General features: G+C 35.1%; 2 protein-coding genes and 1 long non-coding RNA gene across 4 annotated transcripts; all 3 read left to right on the top strand.

The window, feature by feature from the left end:
• Window positions 1-1,611: 1,611 nt before the first annotated feature.
• LOC130727825 (uncharacterized) lies at window positions 1,612-4,766 on the top strand. Its single transcript, XR_009015449.1, has 3 exons — window positions 1,612-2,164; window positions 2,412-2,483; window positions 4,458-4,766. It is a non-coding gene; the product is annotated as an uncharacterized LOC130727825 (long non-coding RNA).
• A 13,507-nt stretch (window positions 4,767-18,273) lies between these two features.
• LOC130727823 (uncharacterized) lies at window positions 18,274-21,993 on the top strand. Its single transcript, XM_057579077.1, has 6 exons — window positions 18,274-18,686; window positions 19,583-19,782; window positions 20,576-20,716; window positions 20,853-20,933; window positions 21,550-21,674; window positions 21,792-21,993. Exons 1-6 carry the CDS (start codon window positions 18,464-18,466, stop codon window positions 21,838-21,840), a joined length of 819 nt encoding a protein of 272 aa, XP_057435060.1. The 5' UTR covers window positions 18,274-18,463; the 3' UTR covers window positions 21,841-21,993.
• A 2,038-nt stretch (window positions 21,994-24,031) lies between these two features.
• LOC130727824 (gibberellin-regulated protein 11-like) lies at window positions 24,032-25,013 on the top strand. 2 transcript variants are annotated; one of them, XM_057579078.1, is made up of 3 exons: window positions 24,032-24,180; window positions 24,389-24,440; window positions 24,594-25,013. In XM_057579078.1, exons 1-3 carry the CDS (start codon window positions 24,103-24,105, stop codon window positions 24,773-24,775), a joined length of 312 nt encoding a protein of 103 aa, XP_057435061.1. In that variant the 5' UTR covers window positions 24,032-24,102; the 3' UTR covers window positions 24,776-25,013. The 2 variants fall into 2 exon arrangements, with proteins under 2 accessions (XP_057435061.1, XP_057435062.1); XM_057579079.1 differs by having other exon boundaries at window positions 24,039-24,180; window positions 24,398-24,440.
• The last annotated feature ends 965 nt before the right edge of the window (window positions 25,014-25,978 follow it).

Here is a 25,978-nt window from a genome sequence, read left to right as displayed (position 1 = left end):
TACACAAAAATTGTTTTGGATCAGAAGGCTAGCTCTCGGCCTATCTTGCCTTGGAAACCTCCACATGGTATGAATTTGAAATTTAATGTGGATGGCTCTTTTCAAGCTGGCAAAGCTGGTATTGGGGGAATTTTGAGGAATAAGGAAGGAAAAGTGTTGGGGAAATTTCCCAGAAGGGTGGAGGCTCGGCGGGCGGATGAGGCGGAGGTTTTGGCCATCTTATATGCCTTGTTGTTTTGTCAGCAGTTCCTGGTTCGCACTATAGAAATTGAGAGTGACTCAGTTCTTGTTGTGGGTTGGGTGTGTGGGGAAAAGAGTAGACCTTGGAACCTAACAAATGAGCTGAATATGATAGATTATTTATTTCCTTTGGTAGCCTGTACTGGGGTGAGTCATATTTTAAGGGAAGGAAATGCGGAGGCGGATGAACTGGCTAAGGAGGGATGTTTCCGTGAGGAACAACTTTGGTCTTTTGAGGGCCAAGGATAAATGCTGACATATTTTGCATCTTGTTTGGTGTTGTTTACTTTTATGCAGGCCGTGGGAAGCTTTTAGGTGCTGCTGCATATTTTAAAAAATAAAATAAATATCAATGTATGTTGGTGCCTTGCTGAGATTTCGATATCCGCTAATTGTTGTTGGAGATTGCTGTTTTTTGGCTGCTGTATGCTGGTGCTGATACTGTGGACTGTCGCTGATGTTATTGTTGCTGTCGTTGCTGTTGCTGTCGCTGCTGTTGTTTTGCTGTTGCTGTTGCTGCTGTTGCTGTCGTCGTTGTTTGCTGTTGCTGTCATCGTTGTTTGCTGTTGCTGATATCTGTTTTGCTGTTGTTGTTGATGCTGTTGCTGCCGTCGTTGTTTGCTGTTGCTGTCGTCGTTGTTTGCTGTTGCTGATATCTGTTTTTCGCTTACTGATGCTGCTTTATTCTCGTTGCGGTGTGGTTTATGCTATTTTTCCTGTTTGGTTTTGGAGCTGTTCTACTGATGATTATTCAAGTCTGCTACGGACTACGGATTTGCAAAGGAATATTTACTACTGTCTTGATTAATTTCTTTAGTTGCAATTTGGCTTTCCCAAGTCGGCGGTACTCTTTTTCCTTGCTAGGTTTTTATCCCATTGGGTTTTTCCTAGCAAGGTTTTAATGAGGCTACCTCTTGGGATTCTGTTAGAAGCCATTCTGTGGGTTGGTGGTGGGTTTGCGCATTTCCTATTGCACCTTTGCTATTGTAATGGTCTTTCTTGGGCATCTTGTACTTCCTCTAGTCTTGGGTCACAATTTTGGCTCAGGCATCATTCTCAATAATATACATTTCATTTTCAAAAAAAAAAAATACTAACCACCGAAACTTAAGAGTGATTTTACCTTATTTTTTGCTTTAATTTTGCTACATATGTTAAGTTTTCCCCATCCTTACCAATTTTGTTTTCCATCGCTAGCTGGCAGCTACGGTTTCCAGATAATACTTTTGGGATTATTTAAAAGCTTGGAATATAAGCAAAATTATGAATATATTCTGCAAACTGTCCATTGAACAAAGGCCTCGCCTCAGCTTTGGTATCAATCCCAAAAATTCGATGGGCCAAAAAGCTCATATAAAACGTTGATCTGGTTAATGGAGATGGAATCTGCACCTTCTGCCTTATACTACTTTATGCTAAAGTGAACAAAATTAGTAAATGACACACAATTCGTGTCTGAGTTCAAGCTCTTGATTATAAATTCGCCAACAAGCAGAGGAGCACACACTACAACTCATTAAAAAGCTCAGAGAAAAATGGTGTCCAACAACACCTTGTCCTCCATAGCAGCACCTCCTTTGCAACTAGTCTCCATAGTTGGCATCGTCATGTTTTTGCTGTTTGTTCCATCTTACATAAAGTTCAGATCAACGGTGCAAGCAGCCAACACCAGCTTCCACATCTTCCGCTTGGTTTTGCCCCTCTTGTTGATTTTGATTGCTTACTTCATCTCTCGATGTGGGTCACGGATTAAGGTTCCGGGAGCGCTGTCATTCCTTGGTCGACGAGTACGAGGTCGTGCAGAAACAGGGGGGTCGCCGCCTTGGGGCGTGGCGGCCACGGTGGTGGTGCTGTTGGTTCTGGCATCCTCCCTCTCCAACTGCAGGTCTATGTGGTCGCCACTCATTTGGAGACCCTACTGATTGTAAGTTTAAACATGTGTAAAATCAAATTTAGCAAGTTTCTCAGGCCCACAACGGCCAATTTTGGAGAGGGGGGTTTGTTATCTTTGCTCTTTTGAGAGAATTTTGTTTTCAAGATACTTTACTTTGATGATACTTTACTTTGATGAAGTATGCAGGCATGATGGATTATAATTTTGAAAACATTTCTTATTGATGTATCTGTTGGTGAATGATGATAATATTGTGGACTCAATTATACTGTTTTAGGACACACCACTACAAAGAGATGAAATCAAAGTATTGGAATCATGAATGGGCGGAAAATGAATAAAGCATTAGGTACTTACAAAGTTACACTACTGCATATTTCAACTTTGAGGCTGATTGATCAAATCAATTTAATCGATTTTGCTTGACTAATGTTGTAATGGTTTATTAACCATTTGGCTTAATGCTAGTGTTTCTGAATATCTGAAGTTTATTAGCATGAAATTTGAGGTGAACTAATTGATAAAACTGCCACTAAAAAATATTGAGTGCTTAGTTGATGTAAACTCTAAAAAAATTAGTAGTTCAGTGCGGTTATTTGCCTTTTTTCTCTTTCTCCATTCTTCTATTTGTTGACTTCTTTTGAGTACTCAATCTAAAACAACTTTTATCATTTATGTAAGAAGAATGGTAAAGGATGAAAGTATAGTCAATGTTTTTTTTTTTTTTTACATTTAAAAAAAATTAGGATGTATATAATCCTTATTTTGATAACTGTTAGATCCTGGTAATAATGTTATAAGAACAATGGCTTTGTTGAAAAAAGATTTATGTTGAGCATATTAATCAAATGAGTTCAGGTATTAGGCATTTCCTCTGGTACAAGCAAAAAAATTCTGGGTCAAATACATGAGTGACATGTACCAGTAGAAAAATTACACTTGGATTATTTATTAATAATATTGTGGACTTCTTGAAACTCTCGATCAATCCTGTAGGTTTATTGTAATTATAAACTAACCTCAGAACCTTTCATTTTTCGAATTCAGTCCTTATGTTAGGTGAAAAAATTGGATGTTGAATGAGATTAACCTTTTCACCTTGTTTCATATATGTTCATCGGTTTCAACTTTTTTTCACCTTCTTTTCATTTTGCCTCTGGTTTTAGGGTTCTTCCCTTCTTCCCAATCTCTATCGCACAGATTTTGGAAACCGATTCCATTCTTGTTTATATCTTCTCGATTCAATGATTTGCAATGGAATCTAAAAATTGATGGTTATTGATCTGTGTTTTAGTTTTCTGCAAACAAAAATTCCCGAAAAATTTGTGGCTGAAATAAATTCATGTGGTGTATTCATATAATAAGACTGATCGTGATTCGGTTTATAATGAAAAGATGATTTTTTTTATCATGTTTATCACAAATTGGCGTTGGCGTCTTGGTGTCACGAGCCCCAATCCCAAATCCGTTATACTGGGACAAGCTAGCTATTTTTGTTCTTGTGAGAGAATTATACATGGTAAAACAAAAATTTCTAGAGGCTTTGGAGTATTGATGAAAACACTCATCATGCAGTTGCAGAACATATTCTTATGCAGAAAAAGGGTGAAAAAAAGACATTTTGTGGTGGTAGCAACTGAAGGGTGGAAATCAGAGAGATTCTTCATTTTGAATTGGGGTAGACAAACTCATATAGCCCAGAATACAAATTTGATGGAAGTAATATTAACAGTGGTAAAGTTTAAAATACATAATTATTAAAAAGGATGAGAACATATTTAGTAAGCTAAAATTGATCTAGGGTCATAACGTAAATAGTCTAAAAAATGATCTAGTCAGCACTTATCACATTAAGTGTTCATAAATTATTGGTACACCTCACTCCTGTAGCCTACACTCGTTTGAATTTATGGGCACCCAAGTATGCACCCAGGTATTAGTTTTTAATATATTGTTTTTGTGATGATTGAAGGTAATATTTTGATACTAAAATTATTCTTTTGCTAGCAATGGAGGAATGTTGTTATGAGTTTTATTTTCATTTATGCAATATACTTTTATGGTCAGCATATTTTCTTCCTTCTGTGACTTTTATAACAAAAAACAGTGACGGTTCACTCTTGATGCAGTTCATTGTATTTTTGGGCAGCATTAGAGTTCTATCTGTTGAATATTAACTGACACGAAGTGTATGATTTTATCAGTTTGCTTCTAAGAAAGATTTAGTGCACCTTATGTTGTAGTGCTCACTGGCTCGATATTAGTGTTAGTTCAAGTGTTTGACAATTTGCTTATGTTTGTTTGGATTTGTAAATCTTCCTAGAACATGATGGATCAAGCGGAGAAGCAACGGAGCAGCTTCACATAGGCTTGCATGTATGGATAGCAGAGAACTGAAAAAGGTGTAGGAGCTATGGATGTGAGAGGATACAATACTAATTTGCTTAGTTTAGGTTTTACTATTAATTTTTCAAATTACATTGATTCATGACGTAGTATACTATGTACTTTTGAGTTTTAGTCGAGATTTGAGAATCGATTGCATTTTATATTTTGTACGTATCAAACAATTTGTAACGTGAGCAAGTGTGTGGAGTGTATCAGTTAAAATTTGGGGCACAAATTCACATCACTATAGTCTCTTAATTTAGCTTGTCTTCCTCGGTCATTTAGTTTGAGAAGCTACTCACTTTACTTGCCTATCACCCTTTAAATTTGAAAAGAAGTTGGAATATTTTCTCTCTTCATTATACCTACTATCTTTGTTTATGAAACCCTTCATTTGCAGAATCTAACAATAAAAGTATTTCGGGAAAAACTTACATATGCCATTTTTCTGGAGAGGCACAGGTGCCCAAAAAAAAAGGACTGAAAGTCAAATTATTATTTTTTTGGCACCATTAATGTAAATGCGCCAGGGGCCTATTTAAAAATTAAATTCTGCTTCCCACTTTTAGCCCCTTATTTTTATTTGATTTATATTTAGTCCCTTATTTCTGTTTGATTCATATTCAGTCCCTCATAGTGAAAGAATAGAAAAATAACTGCATAAAACTATTCTCACTTTCTGAGTTCCATAAGTGGTAACTAGCTAGGAAAAATAATTTTATGTTGTTGTTTGTTCAATGTTTGGTGAGAATTTGTGCAAAATCTGTGTCTCCTTGATGTTCATCGTCAAGTCACAGTCCCAACAAGTCATACTAGAGCTTTGATGGTGACTCGAGGTGGCCGGAATCATCATTTTCGAAAATGACCCATTTTTAAAAGTTCCCGAAATGAAAATCTGAGGTCATAGATGGATTCAGAAGGTTGAGAAGAGTCCGGAACAAGTTCCGGAATCTCAAACGGAGCCTGGACGAAGCTACACTCTCCTGCACTTGCCGGCGAGGTGGCCGAAGAGTGAGCCCACTCTCGGCCATGCACCCCACTCGCGCTAGAGGAAGAAGGAGAGTGGAGGCCACTCTCGGCTGTGAGAGACACGCGCCTGATGACGTCAGAGACGCTGACGTGGCTTGTTCTCGTGCTGACATGTGGCAGAATGTGTTTTTTGGAAATTTTGGGTCATTTTTATCCGTTTTGGGTCCAAGAGGAGTCGATTCTAAGGTTTTCGACCGTTCCGGACGCAATGGTGTGGTTCGTTTCTTGAAAATCTTTCCATATTTGCAAATAGGACCAGATATTGCCCTTTGAATAAACTTAAGTAATGTGTTTTTTTAATAATTTTGGTCATTTTTATCCGTTTTGGGTCCAAGAGAAGCCGATTCTAAGGTTTTCGACCATTCCAGAAGCAACGGTGGTATTCGTTTCATGAAAATCTTTCCAAATTTGCGGATATGATTAGATATATTCTAATATTTAAATGAATACTAGTGAATTGATGGATAATGACACTTTAAACCTAATTTAGTTATTCTAAAGTCTACGTTAAACTAGGATTATCCATTTTAATGACCTCTTAACTTAATGTTAGTTATTCCATTGACCCTTTTAAACGAATGTTAGTTATACTATTATCTCGATTAGACTATGGTTAGTTATTCTAATGACCCTCCTAACTGAAGCTTAGTTATACTATAGTCTCAGTTAAACTAGAGTTTGTTATTCTATAGTCTCAGTTAAACTAGAGCTTGTTATTCTATAGTCTCAGTTAAACTAGAGCTTAAATCAGGGTTATCTATTATAGTGGTTCTCTTAACTTAAGATTAGTCAACTTGTGTGAGCGCAAAAAAAAAAAGTCAAAGTATGAAAAAAATGGTCATCAGCCAAGCAAAATACCAACAGAATGGGCTAATGCAAAAAATCCCTGATATGCGTTTTTGGCACCAAAAAAGCCCATTCTGTTGCATTAGCCCATTTTGTTGGTATTTTGTTTGGCTGATGACCCTTTTTTTTCATACTTTGACTCTTTTTTTTCCCGCTAACACAAGTTGACTAATCTTAAGTTAAGAGAACCACTATAATAGATAACCCTGATTTAAGCTCAAGTTTAACTGAGACTATAGAATAACGAGCTCTAGTTTAACTGAGACTATAGAATAACAAACTCTAGTTTAACTGAGACTATAGTATAACTAAGCTTCAGTTAGGAGGGTCATTAGAATAACTAACCATAGTCTAATCGAGATAATAGTATAACTAACATTCGTTTAAAAGGGTCAATGGAATAACTAACATTAAGTTAAGAGGTCATTAAAATGGATAATCCTAGTTTAACGTAGACTTTAGAATAACGAAATTAGGTTTAAAGTGTCATTATCCATCAATTCACTAGTATTCATTTAAATATTAGAATATATCTAATCATATCCGCAAATTTGGAAAGATTTTCATGAAACGAATACCACTGTTGCTTCTGGAATGGTCGAAAACCTTAGAATCGGCTTCTCTTGGACCCAAAACGGATAAAAATGACCAAAATTATTAAAAAAACACATTACTTAAGTTTATTCAAAGGCCAATATCTGGTCCTATTTGCAAATCTGGAAAGATTTTCAAGAAACGAACCACACCATAGCGTCCGGAACGGTCAAAAACCTTAGAATCGACTCCTCTTGGACCCAAAACGGATAAAAATGACCCAAAATTTCCAAAAAACACATTCTACCACATGTCAGCACGAGAACAAGCCACGTCAACGTCTCTGACGTCATCAGGCGCGTGTCTTTCACGGCCGAGAGTGGCCTCCACTCTCCTTCTTTCTCTAGCGCGAGTGAGGCGCGTGGCCGAGAGTGGGCTCACTCTCCGGAAAGTGCGGGATAGTGTAGCTTCATCCGGGCTCCGTTTGAGATTCCGGAACTTGTTCCGGACTCTTCTCAACCTTATGAATCCATCATTTCAGGAACTTTTAAAAATGGGTCATTTTCGAAAATGATGATTCCGGCCACCTCGAGTCACCATCAAAGCTCTAGTATGGGTCATTTTCGATTCAGGAACTTTTAAAAATGGGTCATTTTCGAAAATGATACAATTGGGCCAACATACTCCAAGAGGCCCAAACGAAACAAGAAAAGACCAGCCATTTGGAAAGCCAGAAATGCAAGAAACTACCAGAACCAAGGATCAGAGGTGGAAGAGACCAAGATAGGGCTACTTGAAATGCAATATTGATGTTGGCTCTAAGAAGTTCTCCAAAGCTAGTGTAGGAGTCGGCACAAGAGACTCGCGAGGTGATATGGTTCATGGCTCTTAATTGTCCCCACTAGTAGCCAAAGCTCTGGCTCTGAGGCTTGCAGTTTGCATGGCCGCAAACCTTTATTTGGAGAAGGTTATATTCGAAACAGATAGCCTACAGGTGATACAAGCATTCATAGTAAAAAATCATTACAAATACCCTTTTCTAATTCAAGCAATACTCCTAATTTGATAAAAATCAAATATTTCAACAAATGTCATCAATTTGTGATCTTGATGGAGTCACTGACCATAGATTGATTGGAACATACTTAGAGCAGTGACTCTATCAAGATTGGTGACACATGCTGGATTCACAAAACATTGTCCCCTAGAATCCGAGTTTTTTTATCAAATTGAGAGGTATTTGTGATGATTTTGATATGAAGATGGAAGAATCAAATGAGCATGTACTTCAAAAAGAAGGACAACGATTTTCTAATCGTCAATGTATCTTCACCTTTAAGAGTTACACAATTAATTGCATCAATAATGGCGATGATCAACAATTAATAGACTCGGTCGCTATACAACCGGTTAGGGGTACCTTTAGTGTTACTAAAGACTTTATCATCTTCTACTGATAAAGAAGATGGATGTATAACTTGTTTTCTTTATTTAGTTTGTTGCCGATTTTTTCTTCAATGGACAATTTATATTGCTAAAAAACGTGTCTATGTTAATTCTTGATTTTGAAGACAGTACTATATTTTAAAAAACAGCTATGACCCTCGTCCAAAAGCCTAAGATCTAAATTCGAGTCTATTACACGGGGAAAAAAGTGTTACCACCCACAACGCACGATCATCATACGGAATTTCTTACCTTAGTGGAAAATGTGTTAGCATAGGACTTTAAAGTTTTTGGTATTTTTGTATTCTTCATAGCAAATGAACAGTAGCACAAAAAGCATACTAACACAACACAACTAAACAAAATTGGTAACACTAAACACAGCGCAGCTCCAATACAAACGAATACACATCCAAATCTAATTATCTTTCAAACGCATACACACAAATAAAACGCATAACAGATGCAAGATAGGGAAGAACAAGAAAATGAGATCGATGGAGCAAGAAGAACTACGTGGGATTGAGGGAATGCGAGTGGCGGTGGTGGACGGGACAGGGAGCGGTGGCCTCGGAGGAGCGGAACGCTCCCTCTCTAACAAAATTAGGGCCAGCTCCAAGTTCTCTTGCCCTTTCTCTCTCAAAAGTGATTTTATATAAAAACTAGCATGCAATAGGGAGGAATTATACCTACCCACACTTTGAGCGTGACCATGTACATGCAAAAAAAACCTACAACTGCAAGTGAGGTTTTTCCCATTTTTTTAAACCTTGGCAGCCTATTTTTTCCATTTTCGTTTTGCCCTTTTTGGGCTTTTAGCCCATCTTCTTCATAAAAAATATTTTTTTGTTTTTTATTGAGTCCAATAAAATTAGGATCTTGCAGTCTTATTTGAGGACAAAACAGATTCTTAAAAACTAGTGCTTTTTACCCGCGCGTTGCACGGAAAATTTGTCTATTGTATTTGATACATTGATTAATATTTTAAATTATAAAATATTTAAAATGCTAAGAAGGTAAGAACAATCATAATAAAGATGTAGATATTTAAAGAGCACAAATTTAGACACTCAATTCTAGTATTTTGTAAGCATACACTGAATAGACTAATATAAAGATTTTGAAAAACACAAAAGTTATTAGGCCAAAATATTTAAGTTTTGCATATATGAGGTATAACTGAATTTTGTTTGCCTTAAGGTTTTGAGTGACAAATGTGGTGTCCAATCCACTTTGGTGTGCTCTGTGCTCATGTAAGCCATGATCCCCAGTTTATCCGCAAGGAAGTGATGCCAACAACCTTTGATGCTTTGTTTGACATGATTTACAATAAATAAAAAACTGATTTTTGTTGCGAAGATGTATACTTGTGTTGCATAAAGGGTATTGCTTTTGTGTTTTAGATATGTAACAATACATAAATATATAATTATTGTTTACATTATTAAAAATACACTTAAGTTATATAAAAATGTTTTTTTTAACTATGTGTACACATTTTTCATTTATCATGTAAAATGTTCCTTCCCGTGAGATCTCATAACTCGAATATGTTAGCACTAATAAATTTAGGTCATAAATTTATAGTACATATGTATTCATATTTTTTATTTCTCATACTATTTTAACTATCAAATTATTATAGTTATATACATATATAAATATACCCTCTTAATTTTTTTTAAAAATACTAAAATTAATTATATTAATTTTAATTTTTTTTCTATTAATTTTAACACAATCATTTTCATATAAAATATCCCTTCGTGGAAGACGTTTACTCCTTCCAACACCATGTCCAAGAACTACGAAATTCAACAACATAGAGTATGCTCTTCGTATCTAGCATTTTACTCTGTATGCTTACCTAACATTCTTTTTTCTATGCTTTACTTCGAGTGAAACTCAACGCAAGTCAAACCTTCTAATGTGATTTCAGGTAACAATATAATAAAATATAGAACCTTCAAACATCTCGTCCTACAAATCTCAAATTGTAATATTCATATATGCTTGCTCAATCCTAGTTCTTGGCCATATCTAAAAGAAATGAGTCATGCTTATCTCAACTACTCTTATGGTAAGAGCCCTTTTAAGCCAACATATGCATGTCGCGCTCAGTAGTACCTGCAGGTACTTGATCTTCAAGTTCTTGTTTGAATTGTCAAGAGCCTCTCTTGGTGGCTCAAGGAGGAGACCTTCAAGACCGTTTAAAGAAGCTCCCTTGGTCAATCTTGAAAACTGGCAAAGCTTCCTCTTGGGTGAAAAATCCACCAAACACTTATTGTCAGACCAATTTTCCCCAATGCTACAAAGATTGAGCCATACCTCCTAGAGTTTGAAATAAGGTGGTTAGTTAAGCTTAAATATCACCCAAAAGCAAACCTAGAGTTTGATATTTGAAAAAAGTAAAATATCACATTTCACAAGGCATGGCCTCAATTAAATCATTTCTCAAAAGCTGTTATAAAACAAAGCCTTAAATCTCAATCAAAGCTTGAATCAAATATTCACACCAGATTAGTAATTACTATTTTTATAACCTTAGTTTTATCAGTGCAAGAAAAACCAAAAACATATAGCATAAAAAGATGTAGCACAAACAAAAGGTTTTAAAGACATAAAAATATAATTCGATAGAATTTCTAGTTTGACATCTTTTGGCACCAGATTTGGATCAAGCAACCCATCATTTACACAAAAACTTAAAAGGGTACAACACAAAGCATATAAAATACTGCATTTATCGGGATTTATAAATAAATTTGAAATCTGTAATAAGTGACAAATCCAACAATATTCACAAATCCAATTTTGAAAATATGAAGTGTGGGCAAATTTACCAAAACTTAAAAGCAAGAGTTACCAAAGTTACCAATAGAAAAGTCTCAGCGATGAACTCTATACTATTTTCAAATATTCATGCTCTGAAATCTCTTTATTCAATAAGAGGAAGACATTCCCAGAATCATATGAGCCGCTTACATATTTGATCTAAAATGAAGAGAAAGGGAAACATAAAATGATTATTTAAAACCAATCAGAATATACTTTTGCTGAAAAATCACCACAGAATATCAACGAATAGTGTAAAGAAGCCAAAACTTAGGCATATGTAAAAAATTCAGATATTTTGAAGAAAACAGAAAATATAGGATCTCTAAATCCTGATTAAATAGGTAACCTGCTGCTAGCACATTCTAATCCTGATTTCTTGCAATAAAGAAACTAACTCAGCATCCACCTCTATGGACAGTTTTTGAAATAAATCAATAGATTGACATGTCACTATATAAATACATATTCAACATAGCAAGGGAACACGTCTACATACTCCATGGATTGAACAAAAGAAGTTATTAAACAAATTAAGAATTGAAAGAGGACGCGCTGTTAACATTATATATCAGGTAAGATAATGAGTGATTAATATATAGTAAAAGATGCCAGACAGAAAGAGCTAGAGCATGGTACCTTTCTCTTTTAGTAATAGTCCAAGAGAGCAATTATTCCAATCAATTACCATAAGCTGTCAAATCCCCTGAAACAAAAAGAGCAAATGAAAGGCATTCTAAAATTGATGAATTTCACTCACTTTTATTGTGACTTGAGAGGGACTTTTCTTAGCAAAAATGAAGAGGAAGGGAAACATAAAATGATTATTTTAGGCCAATCATATTTTAAGCAAGCTCCAAAGCAGTAATTGTTGTGAACATGAAACACATGAGCAACACCCCTGTAGCATCCATTTACATTAATTTACACGATATCTAGCTGAACTTTATGTTATTCGTCCTATATAAAAATATGTACCACCCTAAAGGGCCATCCTGCACAAAACCAAAAGGGCTATAAAATGAAAAGCTGCATAGAATACTCAAATAACCTATAAAAAACTATTGCTAAATGTTGTTCCATTTCATCCAACATGAGCAGCACCCTGTCGCATCCATTGACATTAATTTACACGATATCTAGTTGAAGTTTATGTACCACCCTAAAGGGTCATCCTGCCCAAAACCAAAAGGGCTATAAAATGAAAAGCTGCATAGAATAGTCAAATACCTATAAAAAACTATTGCTAAATGTTGTTCCATTCCATCCAGTTTATGGATAACCTGTTTGTAGTACCATCCTGCTTTAACAATGTCAGAGACATTATTCACAATTATGAGATTTGTTCTCTTTAAAGTACTAATCCCACATGCACCAAGGACTGATTCTACAATGTTCAATGAAGAACTTGGTAGGGTTGGCAAAGCTTTGCCGCAACTTCAATAGTCAAATTCTTGAACCCTACTTATATAGTTGGAGCTTTGCTCCCAAGTCCAAAGGGAATAGAAATAATCAATCAGTTTAAATCATCTGTGTATTTTATTGGCATAAAATATATGCTTCAATGATTTGATTTTATTCTTCTAAAAGTTATTACAGGACATAAACAGCAGCTAAAAGGTTAGCCTCAAAGTGAAATGCTTCACTGTTGCAGTTAAAAGGTTGGCCTCAAAGTGAAAATCTTGACACATAGCTACATAAACAAAGGACATAAAAGAAGTAAAAAATGAAGCTATGCTGCCTTAAACCACATTGTTAGAGAAAGAGAAAAGCAAATTAAAAAATAAACAAAAAACAACAGCAAAAAATAAACAAAAATGCAGTCTAAATGACAAAACAAAGAGAAACTAAACTCCAGTGTACATAATTAGCATTATTTAGAAGAAAAAACCATACCACAACATGTAGATGTTACCTTTAACCTTATAATTATCAATCAATAAATTAAGTAAAAATGCATAGTATCAATAACAGAGGAGCATAAGTTTAAGAAATTAAATAACCTTATAATTTCTTTAACCTATTTTATTATATAGCTCCTTTAACTATATAAACTAATCAAGCAATAAGGCATATGGAGTTAACATTCTAAAAGAGAAAATTTAACTAATATAGTCATTGATATGATGTATAGTAGTTTCATGAAAGACAAACTAAAGAAATTAAAAATTCTTACCTCTTTTCAATGACCAAACACAACAAATTAGAGATCAAAATAAATGAGAATGAAACAGAAGGAATGGTGGAGTATCTGCAAGCATCTATGACTGAGATCATTCAGGTTAGTAAAAAGAGGAAGGCCTGCCTTGCATTAATAGCAGTCTGCAGACAAATAAATACAAAAAAAAGTGGGAATTTGCAGGGACCATGCTCTCAATGGCTTGCTTCTCATACCTCTTTTATGTTCAAGCTCTCTCAAGGAATACCATAAACATCCTTCTCCTCCCATGTTTGTTCAGTATAAGTCACCTTAGTAAGCTCCTCCAACCATAAAAAGTTGCTCCGACAGCTTTGGGTTTTCGGAACAGAAATGGTAATCTCTACTTGACTTTCACCAACCATTATGCACTTGCCCTAATAAAAAAAACAAACCATGCTACAATTTTACACACTCTGCATTGTCCAATGACTTGACCAAATACATGTAGATAAGTATTTATAAAAAACAGAAGCAAGATTATCACAGTTCCTTGAAACCATCATCTTGTGGCATAGAAGTTCACCAAGAGAAACCTATCTGGACATCTACCTTGCCATTTTTAAATTGTATTAAGGAGTTAACTTAGGTTATGTGCAATTATGAGAAGGAGAAATCAGGGGGATAGATCATGAGAAGGACCAAAAGGAGAAATCAGTGGGTGCTGTAAGTATGGAGTAATGTAGGTCATAAAACATTTATAGTAATTTGACTTTTCAATTACTATCAGAGACATAATCAGGGAATAAAATCAATGATGGCTAATAACCAATAGCTAATTTAATCTACAGTGACCACTGCCATCCCCTAAGCTTATGGAAGTCAGAATCATAAAACTTTTTCTCAATGTCGTTCCCTAAGCACATTAACAGTATCACTGCCATACTATTTCGGTGTTTCACTCTTCAAAACAATAAGATTAAAAAATGAAAGAAAACCAAAACACAGGTTCTCAATTGCTGAAATGCTACAGGTTTTTATAATACTAACTACCTCATAAATGAATCAGATAGATAGTGAGCATAAATGATAACTAACCTAATCACTTAATTACAGAGGGACTAAAGTTAAACTAACTAAGCCACTTATCTATCTAAGTCACTGATTTTCGTTTGTGTAATATTGTTTCTGCATCATCCTCTCTATCTGGTTAACTTGTGAAGAAGACAAAAAGAAGATAAAAAGGTCATACTAATAGAGCTTTCTTTAGATACCAATTGTCAAAATTGTTCGGATGTTAAAAATCTCTCCTAACAATCAAAGTAGCAAATAGATATGTAAAGAGTTGTATGAAAGAGGTAAGATAAGTAGGTCAATGTTCAAATTTGCAACAATTAAATACTCATACATCCACCAAAGGTATCTTAATACCGAGGCTTGGCTACGACAGCCATGGGCATTAGACCAAGATGGAGTAAATGGATTTCTAAATAGGATTAACAACAAAACTTAGGATTCTGAAAAGAGAGAAACATTAGAATGCTCTTCATTTTCACACTTGAAACCAAAAATTTAGGTGCAAAGTATATCAGAAAGTATGAAAGGGGCAGAAAACCTTACATGTTCTCCAATCTTTTTACCAACAATAAAATGGGAAGAATGTTTCACCATCTCAAACAGTTTGCCACCTCTTCTCTGACTCCAGCAATAGCTTCAATAGCTTTTAACATTACATTGTGTTTTCTATCTTTGCTAGCACCATCCTCCAAAAGAAAAAGTTTTGACTTATCCTTGATTCGTTCAAGGTGAAAATGCTCTTCATTTTCCTTTGCTCTAAAGAAGAGAGTTCTTCTGAGCATCATGATTAAAAAAAATACAGTCATAAACATTATGATTGCAGAAAATTGGGGAATCCAGACGTTTCAAAACATTTTTTTTGGAAAAAGAAAATATAACTTCTTGCAAATGTTCATTAATCATCACATTAAAGAGATAAAAGCTAAATACTCTAGGCCAAAAGAATAATCCAAATTGCATCTGGATACAGAACTGATCTCTTCAGGTATGAAAGTTCAGCCATGTGAGATGCCATAAAATGAGTGAAATTAAACTTATTCCAGAGGAGAGAGTAAGCAGTGTAAAGTCACTTGTCAGACCGAAGTTATTTGATTCTATACACATTTGAGAAACCCAGTTCTTTTATTTAATTTAAAAATCCCGTGAGTGCATCAAAATTAAACTCATATTTTTCCACTAATGCAATCAAACATGATAGGGGTGTGTGAATGAGCGTGTTTCACCTGAGCATTAGGACTCGGCTAACATCTTTCTTGGCAGATGAATCTCCACCCTTGGCTCCTGAATCCTTGGTATGACCCTGAAACACCACAAAATGAAAAAACCATAACATAATATGCTTAGAAGCACATCAGCGAACCGTAGCCAAACAGAAACAACTCCAAAACATAGTACAATTAGCTATTCAAGCAATGGAAGAAAATAATTTGAAATTACCTCCATCTGCAACATTCACAATCAGTCCAAGGCAGCAAGACAAAAGCCAACCAAAAAACAAAAGCACAAAAAATCGCCCTTAATCGTCTTCGATTACCTCCTCCTTATGATGTTATTGCACTCATGTATCCAATGGGTGGCTTGAGTGGCGACGCGACAGCGAATCGGATGGATGGGGATTGCAAGTCGATAGCAAAGATGTGGCAGAGGAATGGGGATTGCAAGTCGATGGCAAAGTGGTTCCCTGGAGAGATGAGACGATTCTGTGGGGGTGGTTCCGGTCGGTGGAGAGATGAGATGAGAATTGCATGGAGGAGTTGGTGCACCTGGGGTAACGACGGAGGTCTAAGGGAGCGCGGTGGCGCCGTGGTGGACATGGTGAGTCGACAGAGGAGGTTGAGAAAGGGTTTCTCATGGTATGAAATAAGACTAATGAACGGAGTCAAGAGACATTGTGTGTGTGGAATGGAATGTGTTAAAGAAAGATTGTGAACCGGAAGTGGTGGAGCTGGGCGAGGTAGGAAAGGTTGTGGGATGAGAATTCCATGGAGGAGATGGTGGAGGTAGACAGGGTTTTAAGAGGGTTTTTGCTAATGGGATGTATTATTGATTTAAATCACTTATAAGATTTTATTTTTGTTTAAAATGACAGTTTTTTAGAAAATTTTAAGGTTAAAATAAAAGAAGATATAAAATATTTACCCATTGAATATCTTTTTGTTTTTTCCTTCACATGAATCTCTTATAAATGGAACATGATCATGTTGGATTTTATTTATTTTAATATTTAACATAATCACTTGATTTTTTTTAAAATTAAATATGTAATAAAATCTTGATTTAATTAAAAATCCAAAAATTCAACAAAAATACCATAAAAATTAATTAATACTCTAAAAATAAATAATAAGATAAATTAAGATAAAATCAAGAAATAAACAACATAAATCCTAATCAAATCTAAATTTTAAAAAGGTACTAAATAAATATAGATAAAAACTATTAAAATCTAGCAAATCACAATAAAAACTCATAAAATCCTGAATTAATTAAAAATCCGAAAATTAATAGGTGGAAAAGCTGACGTGTAAATAATTAAATAGGTGGAAAAGCTGACGTGTAAATAATTAAGTGAGAATTAATCTTGGAGCGACACGTCACTAACTTGGCCTGTGAGAGCGACACGTCATGCTAGAAGTTGTTCTTTTCTAATATATATAGATGAGAAGAGACACCTTAAAAAGCTTGCTTGATTACTTCACCTACCAAAATGCTGATGAACAATATGAGGATCCAAGCTTATTTGTTGTTGCTGCTGCAGTTAACATTGATCTGGCCAATTTTCTATCTAAGATAGTAAGTACTTTGAGCACTTATCCCATTTGTTATCTGATTTCTCATGAGCTGAGTTAACTATTGTAATTGTAGTTTGAATCTTAGAATCACTTCACTATTGAGTCAAGATAGGGAGGGACACAATTGGCTCGAATCATGTTATATGTAGTGTTCTATAATCATATCTTACTTTGCTTAAATTTATTACATACAGAAGAAGTAAAAGATAATGGTTTTCACTCAGAGTCATATACATAAAACTTGTTACATTAATTTAACAACACATGAAGTTCAGACAAGGCAAATAGAGGTTGAGAGGAATCTACATAATGAGACTCTTATACAAAACGAATTATGTAGATTTCCAGTTCCAGCAATTTTCAATTAATATTTCTCCCAGCATCTTAAAGGTAAAAGTGAATAAAACCTCGACTTAACTCGTCAACACAATCTATCTGTGTTGAGTTTGATCATATTTTTAAAAATCTAAACAAATGCCTTAACTTTTACCTAATCATGTTAGAAATTAGTTTGAGTTTACTTTTTACATTACTTAGTCCAACCTACCCACATGAATTTTTTATTTCTATTACCTAAAACACCTAACCTCATTTCACATTTTCAATACAGAGTTTTCAATGAAATCTACACTATTTATTCCCCATTAAAACAAGTGAGACGCATGTATATTTAGTTATTCACACTTCAAATTGTTGTGCGATGAACGTATATATGTATGTATATGGACAAAAAAATATTCTCAAAAGTACAAATTTCTTCTAAAAAATAACATTTACCGGTGCCGTGTCCTTAAAACGCAATTCACAATTTGAGAAGTACACGTTTCACATTTGTTAAATGTTAATTGGCTCTTCACATGGTACAAAATGTACTAAAAATTTCAGAAAATTCATAGTATTTAGTATTTAGTTTGGGATTCAATCTCCTGATATTATATATAAAATAATTTATTAAGAGAGATTTACTCACTTTCACTTAATGTGATCTTCGAGCATCAAGGTAAGATATGTTACCATGTTTTGAAAGGTGAATACTAGACACCAAATCCAAAATAGAAGACAATGGGAGTTGATGGTGGCAGAACAAGGGTGGTTGAGCAACCCACCCGTCACATAACTAATAAACCAGTCATCACACGTGTCCCGGAAACTCACATTCATTCATAGTACTGTTACCTGAAGAAGGACACAACACAACACAACACAACCCAACACAAAGACAAGTGAACAAGTCTTAGGAGGAGAATGAAGGCAACCAAGAGACCGATCCACGCCCTGACCACATGGGTTCGGCGGCAGCCGCCCAAGATGAAGGCCTTTCTGGCGGTGGTTGCCGGCCTCGCAACCTTGCTCTTCCTCAGAATGGTGGTTCACGACCACGACAACCTCTTCATCGCAGCTGAGTTTGTTCACGCATTAGGAATTTCCCTCCTCATTTTCAAACTCACCAAGGAAAAAACTTGTGCTGGTAGGTACCATTTACCAAATCCAATTCCTTCATTCAATCGAATTTGGAATCATTTCTTATATTTCTTGAGCTGGTAGGTTCCAATCCAACCTCTCAAATTAGGGTTTTGATAGTTGGCCTTGTGGGTTATCATTACTCATTGATGCTCCTAAGAATCATGTTTCTGATATACATTGTATCTTTTGAGAGATTGACATTCATAATTTTCTTGCATGTACAATACAAGCAAGCTGCCAACCTAATTATTGTTTGAATCGGCTTCGATTGCTTGTATGCTCTGTTTTATACAATGTGCATGTGTGTTTTTCTAATCCTTATGAGACATGAAATAAAGAAAAAAGTTGATTTTTGGTATTGGTAAGTTATTCCTAAAGTTGTGTTCTTGTGTGTTTTATTCTACATTTGGGAGTCTCAGGATCATTTTTCCATGGATTAGAATCACTTTTAAACAATTACTATATAGACTTTTGACAATAAAAAAATGATTTTACTCCCAAAATCAATTCAGCAGATAAGCTAGAGCTCCGGCAGACATAGTTGATTGTGTGATTTCATAACTGAATATAATAGAAGTCACTTTTCTGATAAACTTATCCAAACATGAATCACTTTATTTTCACCTCACTTTTACTACAATCAATTTTATCCAAAATCCATTCTGATAACGCTGATTAAAACATGAAGCTCATCTGTGGCGCCCACTGCATGATATCCTCCTTTGATTTGCAAACGTTTTCTTGCTAACTGTCATGCATTTCCCTATTAAATTGAAGTACAGAACAAGTAGCTATGTTTCTAACAAAGAAATGAGAAGAGTGTTATCTTCTATCTATTTATCTTTCTAATATTTTTGCATGTAACAGCCAGGTTTATAACTGTGTTTTAAATCATTGCAGGACTCTCACTTAAATCACAGGAACTGACGGCTATGTTTCTAGCTGTTAGACTTTACTGCAGTTTTGTCATGGAATATGATATACACACCATACTCGACACGGCAACACTGGTGACGACCCTCTGGGTTATTTATATGATGCGCTTCAAACTGAAATCCAGTTATATGGATGATAAGGACAACCTTCCAATATACTATGTGGTAAGTACTCTGTCTTGTAGATAAGGTATGTGTCTTCTTGCAGATTAGGCTATTAGCTATATCACACCCTTCATTAATTTTCACTTGGGCCTCATTTTAAGCATCTCAACAATTCTCGTATTGGATTTCTTCAACAATCTAATGTCTAATAAAGTTTTAATAAGAAGCTTTCCTCTCATGACATGAGAGTAGCATCAGAATCATGGTAATTAGCCCCTATCAGCTCAATTGGTACAAGACTTGCATGCCTAAGATTCTGAGCCTGTAGGTCCTGGGATCAAATCTTGGAAGGTAAAGTACTTGCGTGTGGGGGAGAGGAAGTTTCCTATGCTTATACTGCGAGGTAAACCTTGGTGCATGTGTGGACCAGCTAAAAGCCAAATCCTGAGTGTTATAATATTTTTTCCTGCAAACTTGTTTGGTTTTGTTGCCTGTTCACAAACAGATAGCCACAAGTCTTGTTGTGAGAAAGGTGATTTGGAATAGTGCTTGTTATAATTTCTTTTTAAAATCTTTATTTGAAGAATCACATTTTTTAAATCTCTCAAAATGATTCAAGGTAAAAGAAACTTTATCCATCTTATCATATTGACATCACTATTGTTCTCTGTTTTTCCTTTTACTAGTGAATTTCTGAGATGAAAATGTGTTAGTTTCATACACAAGTCACCAACTTTAGGCCCGAAGTGAAAGCACCATTCTCATAAGAATTTATCTTTGATGTGTCTAAATGAATGAACGATCCATTGCTCTACATATGGAGTATTTTAAATTTTCTTTCACCAAAATGCAGGTGATGCCTTGTGCTGCGCTCTCCTTGCTTATTCATCCAAATACCCGCCATAATCCAATTAACAGGATTCTCTGGGGCTTTTGTGTTTACCTTGAAGCTGTATCAGTTCTCCCTCAGCTGAGGGTCATGCAGAACGCTAAGGTCTCTTAGAAATATAGTTTGGCCCTTCACTTTTTCTTTACTATCTTTTAATTGTATGATGTATGTTGTCATTACATCTTCCTTTGCCAGTTAGGCTTTCTTAAAACAGTTATAGCTGATACTTTTCAACTTTCAGATTGTTGAACCATTCACAGGACACTACGTTTTTGCCCTTGGAGTTGCAAGGTTCTTGAGTTGTGCACATTGGGTCCTCCAGGTTTGTAGAATTTTAACCCATAAGATGTTAATTTCACCCAATTCTGAAAATAATCAGAACTATTTTATCCTAATATCCGGATATTTAGAAGTATCGTGATTTTCTTTTTATATATAACTTCGGGTTACGCATGGTTTATCAGAAATCATTGATCTAGTATTTCTGTATGATACTCCTGCTTCAAACTATTGTACCACTAGATGGTAGTGTTTTGTTCATGCCTTCTTATATGAGTTGATCACCGCAATTGCGGTAAAGGGTTTTGGTGTTCCTGCAGTTGCAGCCGCATCAACCCGCATTTGTCTGCAAAGCTGCGGAACTGCAACCGGAGTTTTAAACTCTGAGTTGATGCATGCAAATATTCCATCAACATCTTTGGCTTGCCCGTTATATTTTTACCGTGTCAACCTTCCATTTCCGATGATAGATAGACCAAGCATGTACTTTATCTAAGAGACTAAATGTTTGTAGTGTCAGCTTCTCTTTTTCATAATCAATTTAGGCACATAGAAGTCACTTCCATCAGTTTCTCCTCTGAAGTGATTTTGGCTTCAGAATCAATTATATAAGAATTTTCAAACATGCATTAAGGCAATGTCTATGTTATCTTCTGCAGGTATTAGATACTCGCGGCCGTCTACTAACTGCTTTGGGTTATGGATTGTGGCCTTCTATGGTACTTCTATCAGAAATTGTCCAAACTTTCATCCTGGCTGATTTTTGCTACTACTACGTCAAGAGGTGGATGACAAATTCCCTGAATATTCAACATACATATTTTTTTTTGTCAAAATTCAACATACATTTTAATACACTTTTCTCAGCTTTCTAACCTTTTATTTTGCCTCTTGGCTGCAGCATCTTTGGCGGACAACTTGTTGTAAGGCTTCCTTCAGGAGTGGTGTAACTTAAACATTCATTTTCAGATGCCTCAGAATTAACGTTCCTTAAGCAATGTTGAGAATGTAATATATATGTAACTTAGACAAATTTTGATCATCTTGTTCCGTTTCAAGTTAGTATTGGTAAATTGACAAATATCAGAATATCAATTTTCTTCTCTCGTGAGTTTGGCGTGTAGAAGCTAAAATGAACAGTACTTGCTGGCATGCCTTACAAGTTCTATATTCACTCAACAAGATATCAGTAGACATAATGATTGAATCAGAAGTCAATTCACCTAGGAGGCTAGGAATGAAAAGAATCAAAAGATAGAGAGATTCAAAAAAAAAATGTTATGATTGAATCTTGATATATAGATTGTGGGGAAGCGAATTGGTTTATTAACAGGTTCGAGGGGGAAAAAAGGTTGTGCATACCACATATTTGTCAGGTTTGTAAGAATGTCTTTGAATTAAAAAATTTTAAATTTCTACAAAATTTACGTGTCAAAATTCTTGATAACTAGTTCATACTAATCTATGTGTCCATTTTGTCTACATGGCAGTGAACAAAATAGGCAAAAGTTAATATCATATTACAGCTGTGGTGGCAAGAAATACAGCTGTCAGGGTTGGTTTTCTGTAATCCATTTTCTATTTTTTCTTTTTCTGTTTACTTTACTACTAGCTGGTTATTCTCTTCTGCTTCACAAGTTCATTGCATGATCCAAGTTCACACATCACCATCTACTACCAAAGCCTTAGGTAGCGGTATGCCACTTCACAAATTCTTGGCTGTTATAATAATAATTCAGCACTTGTAGTTTTCCATGTATTCAAAAAACAGAACTTCTTTCCTTTTGTTTATCCACTCATTCCACCTCCCCAATAATGCAATCTAGTCCCATAAAAAGATCCTCCTTGGGTATAATCAAATTGTGTTCGGTAGATCTATGTTTAGCTCCTATGAAACATGACAATGGAAATATGTAGCCTCGTGCATTGAGGTTGAGTCCTTGAAATGGCATAGCATGTTCACCCTCTTCAATTGTAGACAAACGTGATTAATATAATAACTTCAGACTGTTCTGTTATCACACTCTTTCTATCTTGTTTTGCTTTATTTTTATTGATAGGCCAACCGTTCTAGTAACTAATCTGATAACATAGTTATTCTTTAAAAAGTTTACCATATTAATAGTGTTGAAAAATTTAAGGGGTCTCACTTGAAAAGTTTACACACATTGCTTGGTGAGTGAAAAATTGGAGATAAGACAGAGTTGTGAAGTTATGACTTAATTAAGGAATTAGATTAGGTGCATTTTTTAAAAAGACATGATAAATGGGGCTTTTATGATTGTAAGAAAGAAAACCATGCGCTGTATGTCTTTTTGAAAACCATGAGAGTGTATATTTGGTAACCATTCAACAATTGGTTCTGAAACTATAATTAATTCTAGGAAAAAAAACCGTATGTGAATAGTTTAGATTTTATAATTGAATGTGAAGAAAAAAAGTTGATCTAAAAATTCTCTGAAAACTTAACCCAACCAAGCAAAAGCACTTTATTATGGCCTATTTGCACCCGATTGGTGCTTATGATATGAAACCTATTTTTACTCTTGAAGCTACATTTGGATATCAGTTATTAACGCTTCAAACGAATATCAACACTTACTTCACATCAAGTAAAAAGTGAACATAACTCTTCTTATAAATTAAGATGAAAGTCTGTTAATATCCTAACACTAAATGTAATCAGCAGTCAACTGGCTCTGGCTTCTCTAAAGTGAGAGAGTCAAATTTCAATGGTAAAATAAGTCATCTTTACCATTAATTGATTGCTAAATCTCAACCACTAAAACCAATTTCCAATTTTGAAGTCTCTTCCCTCTACGCTATCAATACAACTAGTATCCCATATTAGTGAATACGTATTGACATAATTTATAATCAATTGTCTCATCCACGCTACACATCAATTGATTTATATTTTGATTGTAATTTAAAATAATATCTATGTTAATTATTATCTTAAATAAATGTCAAACATAAATAAACTCGTGTAAGTAAGGGATTTGGACCTACACCTTGATGCAAACTACACAAACTATCCAAATCCTAGTGGCTTTGTATTTATTTTTTATTTATTTGTTATGTGTCATTATTCATAGATAAATAGAGTTTAGTTTTATCTTTCAACTATAAATACTGACTTCTTCATTCTCATTCAGTGTACTTTTCAAGAGCAATACCTCTTCTTTGCTAAATTGCTAGAGCTATAAGCCATGGCTTTCTCTAAACTTCTAATTGCATCTCTTCTGGTGTCTTTTATCCTTCTCCATCTCGTTCATGCTGATCAAGCGGTAATTTAAAGATGCTGGTTTTCTTAATTTCTCTATTGATTAGTAATCCATTCTTTGGTATAATAACTAGTTACTATTATTCCTGATCTTTGTTCTCCAATCTCCATTCCTTTATGCATGTTTCACAAGCTCTCCAATTAAGTGTTATTTTATCAGTAAAGCAAATTATTAATTAACTAATTTAATTTAACTGCACTGCTTCTTATAGAAACTGCAGGTACCAGCACAGGCTGATCAGGTTTCTCTTCTTCAGGATATAGGTACTAATTTACATTATACATTTCCAATCTCGAATCATTCTGACACCTAGAAGCTCTTTAAATAAGCTTGTCTCAAAAATTGAATTTGGCTTTAAAATTAATAGTTGAATGGTTTCAAAAAATGAGACTTATAAGAAGTTTGATTAATTTCAGATTGCGATGGAGCATGTGCTGCAAGGTGCAGTAAAGCGTCTCGCCAGCGCCTCTGCCACAGAGCGTGTGGAACATGCTGCAGGCGCTGCCACTGCGTGCCGCCAGGCACTTCCGGCCACCAAGAAGTGTGTCCTTGCTATGCCAGCCTCACTACCCATGGCGGCAGAAAGAAGTGCCCCTAGAGTTCAGTTTCATAACTACCCACACATGCAAAGATTGTGTCATAATATTATTCTGAATATTTAAATCCTTGGTTTGTAATATCGCATCTTAATGTACTATTAACCTACAATAAGAAGTAAATGTGGTCCTATATAAGACTAGCATGGAAAATAAACTTTGTTTTCTATGAATGTTGAATGAGTGTGTGTTTGTTGATAAAATAATGAGGAATAATATAGTCATGTGTTTTCTGTTTTACCTCTGCTGTTGTTGACTTGTTGTATCATCAAACTTTATATGTTTCAATAAAACTGTAATGTGATTTTTTCTAGTTTCGTTTATGTTTGTGTTTACTGGTGAATTTGGTAAACAAATAAAATTGAAGCGATTGTAGAATTTTTTGGTGAAAACGCTATCAGAAGTGAAAATTATAAATGGAAAACAAAATTAAGGGATAGAATTGACTAAACAAAACGTTGCAAACAAAAGTGCAGGAAAACGAAAGTAAATAACTGAGAAAGAAACTTCATTAATTCCAGTAAAAGGTACAAAGCATTAAACACGAAAGATGAAATCAAAGTTGGAAACATGGCTGGTTTAAACAATCACATACTCAGTGGCAAACTCCAGTGGTTCATTGCATCTCATTAATTCGGACATTGAGAGCTTTTTGGGTGTTTTTCTTAGGGTGAAATTACGAACCCCTCTCCAATTGTTGAATCTCTTATTTATAGGCCTTTCTCCTCAACCGCTTGCCTTCTGGAAGCTACCCACGATTTGATTTTGCTTTTCCCACTCCTTTGTGCGGTATCCATTTTCTCATGATCCCACGTTCTTGACAGTTGTGTTGGTGTTGGTAATCGTTGGCTGAGACATGTCTAACTTTGCTGGTGCATTTGCTTCGTCAAAAGTATTGTCTTCGTGAATGACGTCGAGGTCTTCACTTGTCGATTTTTGCCCCTTGGTCATGCTAGGGTTCCATACTCAGCCATTTTTCACTTCCTGTTATTGGTCTTTCTCATGACTATTTTCGACCCCTACGTTTCTTTAGCACTTTCGACGGTGTGAAATTTTAGGCCAACAGTTTGACAAAGCTTCCTTAAGTTAATATGAGGCATGTAATTTTGTATTTTCGTTTTGGGCCTATGCCCTTTTGATTCATATTTTTTTTTAAAGTGCGTTCAAATTTTACAATTTGAAGTCGTGACATTCACCCTCTTTTT

The sequence above is a fragment of the Lotus japonicus genome, chromosome 1 (assembly GCF_012489685.1).
Source record: "Lotus japonicus ecotype B-129 chromosome 1, LjGifu_v1.2".
NCBI lineage: Eukaryota > Viridiplantae > Streptophyta > Magnoliopsida > Fabales > Fabaceae > Lotus > Lotus japonicus.
This window is presented reverse-complemented; position numbering and strand designations above follow the sequence as displayed.

Bases quoted from the DNA above. Each gene is read 5' to 3' on its own strand.
- LOC130727823 (XM_057579077.1), top strand. From the start codon at position 18,464: ATGAAGGCAACCAAGAGACCGATCCACGCCCTGACCACATGGGTTCGG. The intron at 20,934-21,549 runs GTTTGTAGAATT...TATCTTCTGCAG, and splicing joins GTGCACATTGGGTCCTCCAG to GTATTAGATACTCGCGGCCG. The intron at 21,675-21,791 runs GTGGATGACAAA...TCTTGGCTGCAG, and splicing joins TGCTACTACTACGTCAAGAG to CATCTTTGGCGGACAACTTG.
- LOC130727824 (XM_057579078.1), top strand. From the start codon at position 24,103: ATGGCTTTCTCTAAACTTCTAATTGCATCTCTTCTGGTGTCTTTTATC. The intron at 24,181-24,388 runs GTAATTTAAAGA...TGCTTCTTATAG, and splicing joins TCGTTCATGCTGATCAAGCG to AAACTGCAGGTACCAGCACA. The intron at 24,441-24,593 runs GTACTAATTTAC...GATTAATTTCAG, and splicing joins TTCTCTTCTTCAGGATATAG to ATTGCGATGGAGCATGTGCT.